General features: G+C 43.3%; 2 protein-coding genes across 5 annotated transcripts; one reads left to right on the top strand and one right to left on the bottom strand.

Annotated features, from left to right (window-relative positions):
• The first annotated feature begins 659 nt into the window (after positions 1-659).
• LOC140316595 (uncharacterized) lies at positions 660-6,206 on the top strand. 3 transcript variants are annotated; one of them, XM_072394494.1, is made up of 2 exons: positions 660-785; positions 2,648-6,206. In XM_072394494.1, the coding sequence occupies exon 2, from the start codon at positions 2,675-2,677 to the stop codon at positions 6,170-6,172; it is 3,498 nt and encodes a 1,165-aa protein (XP_072250595.1). In that variant the 5' UTR covers positions 660-785; positions 2,648-2,674; the 3' UTR covers positions 6,173-6,206. The 3 variants fall into 3 exon arrangements, with proteins under 3 accessions (XP_072250595.1, XP_072250593.1, XP_072250594.1); XM_072394492.1 differs by lacking the exon at positions 660-785 and adding an exon at positions 1,740-2,280; XM_072394493.1 differs by lacking the exon at positions 660-785 and adding an exon at positions 2,189-2,547.
• Positions 6,207-8,122: 1,916 nt separating this feature from the next.
• Positions 8,123-11,141, bottom strand: LOC140316630 (trypsin-3-like). Of its 2 annotated transcripts, none has more exons than XM_072394535.1 (5): positions 11,057-11,141; positions 9,046-9,202; positions 8,675-8,928; positions 8,441-8,577; positions 8,123-8,358 (listed from the first exon to the last, which is right to left on the bottom strand). In XM_072394535.1, the coding sequence occupies exons 3-5, from the start codon at positions 8,802-8,804 to the stop codon at positions 8,209-8,211; spliced, it is 417 nt and encodes a 138-aa protein (XP_072250636.1). In that variant the 5' UTR covers positions 8,805-8,928; positions 9,046-9,202; positions 11,057-11,141; the 3' UTR covers positions 8,123-8,208. The 2 variants fall into 2 exon arrangements, with proteins under 2 accessions (XP_072250636.1, XP_072250635.1); XM_072394534.1 differs by lacking the exon at positions 11,057-11,141 and adding an exon at positions 9,332-9,426.
• Positions 11,142-12,021: the final 880 nt, after the last annotated feature.

The following is a 12,021-nucleotide window of genomic DNA, read 5'->3' on the forward strand; positions in this document are numbered from 1 at the left end:
GTTTGCACGTGACACCGACTCACTTCGCTTCAATTTAAAATGTCAGAACTGTAGGAAAACCACGCTGTTTTCTCATTCCAAGCTTTCTTAACATATGTCACCAAACAAGATTTTACCATAGATAAGCATGGGCATAACCCTTTATGAGTCAACGAGCCCCTGATTTAATCCCAGAAAGACATCCAAAAAGAGAACGACCATGAGGTAAACTTGCCAAAAAGAAGTAGAATGACTACAAAGAGATAAACAAAATGTGACAGAACAGGTAATGAAAACAAAAATAAGGCACAATAAGAAAATAAGCGTTATAGTGTGGCAAAATATGACCGTAGTCATAAAATGGCAACACAGAGACGCAAAACGGTCGAAAGAAATCTAAAAAGGATCCACATGGGCCAGGAAACAAATACAAAGAAACAAGAAAACCGACAAAAGAACATTTGGATACAGTTCTGGACACATGCAACAATTTTAAACTTTTGGAACTGTATCTGCAATAGGGTTTGAGGTTGTTTCCATCTTCTGTACAATACAACCAATAGTTTTATGATCCTTACATTTTGACATCGTGTTAACGGTTCTTTGTGTGGCGTTTGCCATTTATGAAGTTTCTCCTGCATAATCATGATATTTCCGACCGTACTTAAAGTAGTTTCTCGCTGCGCCCGCACGGCGTGATTGACACTTGTCGGGTTGCTTTGTGTGTGGATACCGAGTGTCAGAGTGCCGCAAACTGCTCCGAAAAGAAGACAAATCTTGGTCCTCGTTAGCAGTTCAGTCGCCAGGTTAATACTCCCATGTAAACGGTGCCAAAAATCCACTGAGAGACAGAGATAGTAAGCTTTCAGTTAGCCAGCGCTAGCTAGTGTAGCAACGGTTCGTGCATGGCTACGCAGAAACCAATTCCGACTTTCCCCCACGCAGGCAAGCACTTTGTTTACTACCAGCCATCATATTCCGTATTTAATGTAGAGAAATAGTCTACACCCGCCGTCTTGGTTACAAAGCATGATGTGTAAGCTGACATTCAAGTTTACGGTTTGGTTCATTTTGGCCTGTAACGTTTATTAAACGATGCTAGCAACGTGGCCTACCAAATGATAACGCCATAATTTTAACTGTTATTCATGTCTTTATTAGAATCTCATTGTAACTTGCGACTGATGAATCCACTGAGTCTGTCGTATGCACTCCAAACACTTATTTGACCCGTTGGGTCACGGTTCTGTGTCAGTGGGTTCAGATGGGAGAGACAGACAAAAGCCATATGTGCCAATGAGCCTCTGTAAGTCTCCAATCAAACGAACTGTCTACAATGGAGATGAACGGTGGGCTGAAATCAGCAACAACCGTTTGACAAACTATAGTGGACTTTGTCGCATTACTTGTTACATGTAATGTCCACAACCTATACCTTAATAACTGCAGCGTCACACTTTGGGCTCTGGTATTATATATAATGCACAATATCCCTTTTCATGCAAAGTTGTGCCATCACGATTAAATATGTTCTAGCTGTTGTTTTATGTGAAATTTTCAGTATTTGATATTTCTTAAAGGAGCGTATTATTGTAATGCTTTGGCTGTTGGAACACATTTTCTGCAGTTTGTGAATAGTTAAAGGCGACCAATCTGTAATGATGCGGCATCATTTATTAGATGGTAGTGTTAATCTGCAAGGTAAAACCAATCTTAACTTCTTTTTTTTCCCCCCTTTTGAGATACAATGAAGCGTTCAGTTCTACCTAGAACAGAATTACTGAAATAAATCCCCGGGGGTGGTATTTTGAGGTGTTTTCCACCACAGCTTGTTCATGTAAGCGACGACCTTACATGAAGTTTCTCACTTTTGGGGGAAATCTTTGATGTCTGGTGAAGAATTGCTTTTCAGCATTAATCCGTACAGGCAGGCTGACCTAGCGATTGCATCCAGCAAGCTCCCTCTGCTCATTATTTCTATCACAGTTCATTAACGATGCCTGCCCCTGCAAGTGTTTGTTGCATGCAGTTTCTTCAACATTTAGATTTTGAAAAAAGAATTCAAGCCACAGCGACTTCATTAAAAGCCCAAACGATGTGACATGATGGCATTTTTTGCTTTACTCGTCACTCTCTTTGTGCGTTACAGCCTCCTTGTCACTGTTTAATCCGCAGACTCTTGACATGGGGAGTAAAATGTCCTTCGGCAGAGGAAGAAGTGACCAAAATACAGTCTCTGACTTAACCTCTGTGGCTCCTCTTCCTCGCAGTTCCATTCATGCCCCTTCGGACTGCAAGCAGGTAGCCAGTGAGAAAAACAAGACAAATGTAAAGCCAAAATGTGTAATATTAGAGTGCATAGCATAAACTACATCTTTAGACTTCAAGAGTGTTTTGAATTGTGATGCTGTGCAGATGAACTTAATTCCTCAGCTTTGGCTGTGCATTGCATGTGTGAAGAGATGAATTTGTACAGCGCATTAAATCAGGTGACAGTCTGAGCTGATTATTGCCTGCGCCATATACAGGCGTTGTTAGGTTTCTACCATCACACTTTATAACATGACAGTGAGTGGCATTTATTTGTTTCCATCTTAGAAGAGTTGCGCAGCTTTGCCACCAAACACTCAACATATTAACGGCATCGCTTTTCTTTTTTCCTCTGCAGATACCTGAGGATAAAGGACGAGATGAAATGAAAGCAACCGATCGGAACCAGCCGGCCCTCGAATCAAACTCGTCTGGGCACCTGGAGTCTGATGGCCGCGTGAGCTCTGAAACAGTCGTCAGAACAGTTGGTCAGCAGAGTGCGATCGAGTCGTCACAGGTGAGGATGGACACGAGGTCTCAGGCGACGTCGGCGAGCGTGTGCAGCTCTACGACGGACAGTCACGGGAAGCTCGTGGAGGTCCGCAGAAAACCCGGGAGGCCTCGTAAGCATAAAAGAACGTCGCTGGCCAAAATCAAAAGTGATCCAAACAACGCTGGCCTTGATATAGTTCAACATAAGGAGGTCAGCACCACAATACCTGTGTCAGCGTGTTTAGTCAACCACAGCAGGGACGAGGTGCCCAGCACTGTGGATGATCACTTAATCAGTCGTTCACCTCAAAATGAGACGGCTGCTCCTCAAGCTACCTTGAATGACAAAGTGGAAGGCAGCGGCACTTTGTTGGTAAAAAGAAAAAGAGGACGCCCGAAAAAAACAGATGTGGCAGCTTTACAAAAGACTGCAGCTGCCCGTCCTGCTGCCACAGCTCCGTGTGTTATTAATGTCAGTGGCCCTGCACGCAGTCTGAGAAGTAGAGGAGAGCAACATTCTTCAGCACAGGGTGAAAAGCCTCGGAGCAAGGAAGACTTAAAGCCGACTGTTGTGCCTCCCACAGAAAGCAGTAACGCATCCTGCTTTCAAGGAGTTAAAAGACGAAGGGCAAGGTCAACAGTGGCTGATCAACAAGTTCCAGCGAAAGTATCCAAGCTGGAGGATTCCCAGGAGGCCTCGCCAGTGTTGAGCAATGGCACAGACTGTGGCGGCAGAACAGAGGCGGGTGAGCAGGTGGAGCCAGACACTGACACGCACAAGACTAATGCCGACGGAAATGGTGATCAGCTCGCCCCACATTCTGGAGAGGAACAAGAGCAGCAGACACAACTAACAGAAAGTGTGTCACCCCAAACGGAGCCGCCTTCCGAGGCAGAGCCTGAAGTGATTTCCTCTGAGGATTTGAATAGTTTAAAGTTGCCCAACCCAACTCAGACTGAAGACCCTGAAATAAAACAGACAGTGAGCATAAATGGCAGTGAAGAGCATCAGTCAAAAACCCCCGAGTCCTCCGACTGTCCAACAAATGCAGACCTGCAGAGGACAGAGCCCTCGAGCACAGATACTGTGACATTCTCCGAAGAAAAGTCCACATCTCTTAAGAGCCCCTCCGCTGTGAAAGCTGAGAATGTAGAAGTGGAGCTGGATCGCCTTAATCCTGTGTCACAGTTAAACAGCCCTAATTCTTTTCAACACGATGCCAACACCACAGTTAAATCACAGGGTCAAATCATGCAGAAAAACACTTTTAGGCGGAAAAGAGGGGGCAAGAGAAGGAGGAGAATAGGTAATGCTTTACTACCGAGGGAGCACCTTCAAGAGAAACATGATGCTAGTGGTGGTGACACTCAGCAAAAGGCAGATGGTAGTGATGGAAGTAAAGAAGCAAACTCTGACGGCACAACTAATGTCATCTATACTAAAAAAGGGGGTAAAACACTGTTGAAATGTGGTTACTGTGGTCGTGTCTTTAAATTTCAGTCTCAGTTTGTCATTCATCAGCGCATTCACACAGGAGAACGGCCCTTCAAGTGCACCGAATGTGAAAAAGCTTTTAGCAAAAATTCCAACCTAAATCTGCACCTCAAAGTGCACAGAAAGAACAGCACGTATCAAAAGTGTCACTTTTGCAAGCTCCGGCTGCCCTGCTCCGAGTACGCCTCTCATATGAAGTTGCACGCAAATGAGCTGGACCAGGAGTGTAAGAAGGAGGAATCTGAAAAGCAGAGCAGGGGGGTGGACCCGGAGGACAGCCCGGGACTTCCCGGAGCACCAACCCCCGAGAAGAAGGAGAAAAAGGTTTGTCAGTTCTGCGGTAAATCTTTCCCGTTCCAGTCTGCGCTCATAAGACACGTCCGCGTCCACACAGGAGAGAAGCCATACAAGTGCGATATCTGTGGCAAAGCTTTCGGTCAAGCTTATTTCCTCCGTGTTCACGAGCTGACGCACTGGTCCGTGAAGCGCTACAACTGCACACGTTGCGAAAAATCCTTCACTCATTATAGCAACGCAAAAAACCACACGTGTCGACCTGTGAAAGGCAGCGAGGATCCGCAGCCCAGCAGACGCATAAAGCCTTCACTGACGTACACGTGCCACATCTGCAAGAACATATTTGATCATCTGCAGGGGTTTAACAGCCACATGAAAGAGCACACCGGCGCCAAGCTTGTTCGCTGCCTGTATTGCGACAAGCTGTTTGGTGAAGTGTCCGAGTTTGAAGCGCATCGCGGCCAGTGCCAATTAGACAGAAATACCTCCAGCTCTTCCATAAAGGAGGAGGAGACGATGTCGCTGATTCAGTACACAGTGCCCGCGCTGAGGTGTTCGTTGGGACCAAATCCAGCCGCTGTCACCTCTTCAAATTATGACGTGCAGACAAAACAGTTGCAGGCCAGCCACAGGAAGCGCTCCGCCAGTACAAAGAAGCCTTTCCAGTCGACAGTCATTCCGCCGCAAAATCTCTCGCACCTCGTGTCAAAGCTGAACGGGCTGGACAACAGATCCGACCCCAGGAGATACCTGTGTCCAAACTGCGGCCGACAGTTCAGACACATGGGCAGGCTGCGTGCCCACATGCTCACGCACGCCCCTGGCCAAAGTTACACCTGTGCCTGTTGTGGTAAGAAGCTGAGAAGTTGGAAAAAACTCTGGCATCACCAGAGAGTCCATCGTCAGAGAAGTGGCCGCTTCACCTGTCCGCAGTGCGGCCGAGGCTTTCGATTCGTTGGGCCTTACAGACAACACATGAGCGAGCACCCGGACTTCCACTGGGTTGAAGACAGGCCTAAGAGGGTGTTCCTGCCTTATCAGTGTGAGCAGTGCAGATGCAGCTTTAAGACTCTGGACTTGCTGTTTAATCACCAGCTCTGCCACTCCTCAACGCAAGAATCGCACAAGGAGTCCGATTTCAATTTATGCATAGATGAACACAATTCACCGTCGAATAAGAAAATGCCTGGTCCTGCGCCTGGCAACAAGTTGGCTGCGTCACTTCCAGTTGCTGAGAGACGTAACTCTCCTTTGAGCTCCCCTCAAAAACAGCCAAACACAGTTTCTCAAAAGTCACCTCTAGTGCCCATCATTTCCTTCGTCCATAGTCAGGGTCCTGAGTTGGACCATTCCTCTCAGCATCCCAGCAGGACGCCCTCAAGCCACGATAGAGAAAGCAGTCCAGGAAGGATCAATGACAGCGCGGCTGGGAAACCCATTACGCCTTTAAGAGCAGTTAAAAGACACGTGACGAAAGATACAAGCAAATCAAATGAAGGAACTTCGGACGTTGTCAATTGCGCTGTGTGCGGAAACGCATTTCCTGCCATTTCAGACCTTTATCATCATTATTTGCAGCACGCTCGAGGCCAGGTGTGAACTCTGCATGGACATACGGTTTTTATGTGTGCATTGTTGGAGGACGACAAAAGAAACATTGCGGCACACCTTTTAAACTTTAAACAACTCTGTTTCCTTTTAGTTCAGTGACGAGCCCAAGGTAGAAGCCACAAACCGTATTTTAGTTTCTGAGATGTCATTTATGAGTCTAAAAAATGAACGGAAAAACTGAGGATAGAGAAGTCAAGTTGACTTGAGATAGAGGGGACTGTGCCAAAAGGAGCTGCACCTGTCTCACAAAGATGTCCCAGATATTTTGTATATTTATAGCATTGATGCCTAACCAGAAGTAGCCCCTGAATAAGGTCACTGGCTGTTTAACAATCTGTACATTATTCAGAGAAACTGGTCATTTACATAAACTGTAATCATGGAAAACAGTAACCACTGCATCATCTTCGAATTTGTATTCTGTCACTTAAGAGTGTTCAGTCAGAGTAAACTCGTACATTCATGACTGCCTTTGAAGTTTGGCACACAAAGTTCCCGGTAAATGGTTCACATCATCGCAACGCATCTGTCAGCTACGTGGACCTCTGAATTTACCGTGGAACCCCACGCATCGGTACTTTGTTCTTACAGTTTCAGTCATTGTGGACTTGCCGCAGACACCGTAATCATGGGAATATCACCGAAAGCTGTTTCCTGATGTTGCTCTTTTGTATCTCATTTTACGCTATCGTTCGTCATAAAAACAATAAAGTTAATTTTCGTTTTAACATGAAATAGTCAGTTTCATTTTTACCTTCATACGAGGAGAGCTTCTTTATGTCTGTGTGCTAAAATTTATGTCTGGAGTGTGTGTAGATATGTGAGCTGACGTGCCAGTTTTTTTATTTTTTTATTATTAGGGTTAAAGCGATATGCACTTTAGTTGCAGCAAATCAGCATTAAGTGACTTTAGTTGGAGGACATGACGTTGTGAATCCAGGTGTTGTACCTGCAGACTCCAGGCTTGTTTTTCAAGGCGCAGCCGTCACCCCCGGACACCACGGGGCCACCGGACTCACCCTGACTGTGGAACTGATACTCCGACTGAAATGATGTCGCATTCAACACTTTCTAAGCATCTGCTTATATTTGAATTATGCGACAGATTTTCTACCCAAATATGCCTGGTGGTCATTTAGAAATAAAAGATCAAAAAAGAAAACCACCTTAATGCATATAGAACAGCATTGTCTGTATTTCTCCTACATTTTCACTCAGTCTTTCAACCAGACTTCCAATTTAAAACAATGACTCACAAAGCAATGACAAGACAAGAAAGGCTTGTGTGGGATTATCAGACGTACATATGTGTATATATGACACATGTATGTCAAATATTGCTGTTGTGCTTTTTTAATGTCTCTTTTTTTGGGCGATGGAGTACTCGGCCTTGATTATTTAACTATTTATGTTTGTGTAATAGTTGTTCTTCATCTTAATGGGAAATTCTGATGTCTCTTAAGTTTTTATTACCTTTTTATTTCAGTTTTTTTTTTTCAGTTTTTTACATAAAAACCAAAGAAAAAACACAGACATATATTCTTAGATAATTGTTTTTCACAACTTCAGGATAAAGTAAACATTTTATTTGTTTTTATCCATTATGACTGAGTGACTTTAGACGTTATAATTTCACTAATTCAAGCAAGTTGCCGTCAGCATTTACAGAGATGGGTTTTTAAATCTTTAAAGAAGGAAACCGTGAGCAGTTATTGTGTTTGAGCCCCTTTATTCCAGTCAGTTTTAGTAGCCTGCAGATAAAAGCCTGGAAAACATTTAACTCTGTTTCATATACATGAGATGTGTGTTTTTTTTTTTATTGTAGTAAAGTTTTTTAAGTTAGTCTTTTATTCATTTAGAGAGAAGAATAAATATTTCTCTTCTTTTCTTCTTCATTGGTAATTCTGTTTTATCCAACAACACAAGACACAGCAAACATGAGGCTGACCATTTATTTCACAAAGTAAATGTTATAGTTATGGCTTTATTACATTATTCTTGGCTCAAGGGACTTTAGTTCCACTTTAGTTGGAGGACATGGTGTTGCGAATCCAGGTGTTGTACCTGCAGACCTTGGCGTAAACTCCAGGCTTGTTCTTCATGGCGCAGCCATAACCCCAGGACACCACGCCCTGCAGCTGACCGTTGCACACCACGGGGCCACCGGAGTCACCCTGACACAGGCAAAAGACAAGTGTGACTAAAAGGGTTCTGAACTTTGACCTTTCGTTAAGAAGCAGTGACTTTAGCTCCTACCTGGCAGGAGTCCTTGCCTCCCTCGAGGTATCCAGCACAGAACATGTTGGAGGTGATCTGTCCAGGGTAGGAGTTTTTGCAGCTGGTGTCACTCAGGATGGGGGCCTTCAGGCACCTCAGACGATCGGGGTAGTAGCCTTGAAAGCAAAAACGGAGATAAGTATTCAAACTCCTACCGCCCCATCATGCAGGGCTTACGTTATTTTAAAGATATTATTTCGGTGTGCCACTGACTTCCAGAGCCGCTGGTGTTTCCCCATCCAGAGATCAGACAGCTGGTGCCGGAGCCGGCGCAGCTGGAGGGCAGGGACACGGTGCGGACGTAGCTGTTCAGGCTGGCGGGCTTGCTCAGCTTGATCAGCATGATGTCATTGTCCAGGTTGTAGCTGTTGTAGCTGGGGTGACGGATGACCTTAGCAGAGTTGATGAACTGCTCGGTGCCCTCGTTGACGGCGATGTTGTGCTCACCGAGACGCACCTGAATGCGGCTGAAGAGAGAAGCGAGAGGGTAAACATGCCATCCATGGGCCTTTTTTTTTTTTATCTCTCCTGCAGTTGTAGAGAAATCTGTAAAATTGATTCTCCCCTCCACTCTCTTCACTTACGACTGGTAGCAGTGAGCAGCAGACACCACCCAGGTGCTGGAGATCAGGGAGCCTCCACAGAAGTGGTAGCCGACGTTCAGAGACACCTGGTAGGGCACAGAGTTCTTGGCGCACTCATAGCCTCCAACGATCTTGTCGTCCTCAAGAGGAGCGGCATCTGACGGCAGAAAGTTTGCACGATCATTTTTCTATCTAACGCTGGGCTAAAAACCTTAGTTATTTCTTCATTGTGGTCATAAAATGGACTGAAGTACATACGGTATGTTAAAGAAACACGAGTACTCACATGCCACCGCAAACAGTGCCAGGAGAATGAAAGCCTTCATGGTGGATTCTGTTCAACACCTCGGTGGCTGCTCCATTCCACTGCTGCTCTTTTTAAAGTCATCCCGTCCCTGCTATCTGACTGACCAAGGACACAGATTTCCATTTTTACCTTCATGTTGTTAGATAACGTGTGTAAAAGCGCATCTGGAAAGCCAGGAACACTGATTATGTGGCGTTACATTCTAACTCTGTTACGAGCTTTGGCACGGACCTTTAAACACACCACATCTTATTTCATGTACTCTTCAGAAAGATATTTCACTTGTACAATTAATTCCTGACTGTGTGTTCTTATTTTTTAAGACCAAGATGCTTAATCCACGAGACCTCGACTAAAAACACTATAAAAACATTTTCTATTTAAAAAGAATGTGTCAGAAAACACTAGTTGTTATAAGAAACTTTAATTTTAGAAAGGGGAGGAAATGCCTCTGTCGCCTTCAGAATGTAAAGCATAAACAGATTACTCTAAAGCGGTACTTGAAGGTTTGTTACATTTGTTTTTGGTCATTTGTTTGTGGAGGGAAGTCATCTAATATTCCTCTGAGAAGCAAAGATGTGTCACGAGTTCAATCAATTGGGTGATGAGAAGGCGTAAGTGTTTTTTTTTTTTTTAAGATTTGTAGTCTACCAAAGTCTGAGCTTCATAATATATTTATGAAAATACACAATTGTATAAACAAAGTAGATGTCTTCGGATCTCAAAGGGAGATGTTGCTCATCAGATCTTAAATGGTACAAAAGGATCTCAGTGATCCACAGTCAAATGGGTTGCGTACGACTGTTGGAAATGCAGTGCTCCTCGCCAAAGGAGTGGTCGGCTGAAAACGGCGACACATGAAGCAGCTCGAGGCCTCTCTCACAATGGCTGATGTAAACGTTCGTGACTCAACCGTGAGGAGAACTCTGAACTCTGAACTCTGAACAGCAGCAGCGGTGTCTTAAGGCAGGGCAGCGAGGAGAATGCGTTCACTATCCCAAAAACTGCAGTTTCCCAAAGATCATATGTAGAAAAATGCTTTGTGGAGGGCTGAAAACAGAACTGATCTTTTTTTGCTAATGAATTAAGGTTAATGAATTCTAAATGATAAAAGCAGATAGTAGAATAATGTCTGGACATCTGTCTGTGAGCTGGTTTATGTGAGGAAACCAGCCACCGTAGTCGAAGCTGTTTTCTGTGGAAGAATAAACTCATATTCCCTCAAAGCTGACATGTTGGGACGGATCAGCTGTTGACAGAAATGTTTCACTCTAGTCAATCCGGCTCAAAGTTACTAAAAGCACATGACAAGATATGTAATTCAATTTAGAATCCATCAAATGCAATGTTGGCGTCTCATTCGTTTAGTTGGGTTTTAGTTGAATCCTTTTAGGATGTGTGGAAACCTGATGATGTTCATTGATGGTAATGGCATTAAGTACAGAGGAAGAGATGTTGAGAAAATGCCTGTTAAAGCTCTCAGGCTGGATTGTTACCTGTACAACAGACAAAAATGTCACGTATGTATTTGTTGGTTAAATATCTACACCTTGAAAATCTTGAAATAGCTCCCTCAAAAGAAAAGAGAAAAAAACAAAATAATGCTGATTAATGCACTCTGTGTTTGTATTTTGGAACTGATGGAACTGAAAATGATTCAACATTTTCTAAACGTCTGCTTAAGTGATTTTCTTTTTCACTTACATGCTGCAGCAAATAGAGTGAAGAGAATGAATTACTTCATGATTGTGTCTTTGCTGAAGGAGCTTACACACAACTGGAGCAGATGCAGTGGGTTTATAGAGATTAAGTCCTTATAGCAACAGGTTTTTATCTAACACTCTCTCTCAGGATCTTTTCATGCGCCGGAGATGGTGATTAAATGTTATCCCACCTGAGAAACGGCAATATGGTCAAAGATAAAGACAAATTAAGTTACACGCATGACTTATTTTAAGCTGACACGTGGCACAACCATCAAATAGACTATTTTTGCGGGCATGTAGATGCAGAATTTTCCCTTTCTAAGGTTGGCATTCGCATAGCTTTTATTGTTGTAATTTTGTTCATTTAAACAAATGCAAACAGTAACCCCCATAAACCTAAGCTACTAACTTATATATATATGCAATTATCATGTAAACTAACATTGATGTTTAATTTACATCTGAGTATATAAGAATATTTATTAAAACATGTTTTTTTTTAGATTTTTCCTTATTGTAATGAGTTTATTATTGATTAGCAGAGGAATTTAATGAAAAAGCCAGTCTACTTGTGTAACAGGATAAACTGCAGCTCTCCTTATGCTCGATTGCCTGGAGACAAATAAAGATTATCCATGTTTAACTGGAATAGATCCAACTGAGATGAAGCCAGTTGGACGGTATACTGTGTATTTCCCCGTTTTCAGGTCAAAAGAGGTGAAACGGTTTAGGTTTGTACTGTTAATGGGATTTACAGTTAAGTCTCATGAGCAAAGGTCATGGAAAGGATGACGAGTGTTCTCAAATAAGTATTGACAACATCAACACCATTTTAGAGGTATAAATAAAAGCAGTAGACAATAAATAAAATAGACAATATATCAAACAATACGGATTAGAAATTAGGTTTGTGGACGAAATATGAACAAAATTTTGTTTATTTTAAATAACTGTTTTCCAAAT

Source organism: Leuresthes tenuis, unplaced genomic scaffold, assembly GCF_036924035.1.
Source record: "Leuresthes tenuis unplaced genomic scaffold, fLeuTen1.0.hap1 SCAF_10, whole genome shotgun sequence".
NCBI classification, from domain to species: Eukaryota; Metazoa; Chordata; class Actinopteri; order Atheriniformes; family Atherinopsidae; genus Leuresthes; species Leuresthes tenuis.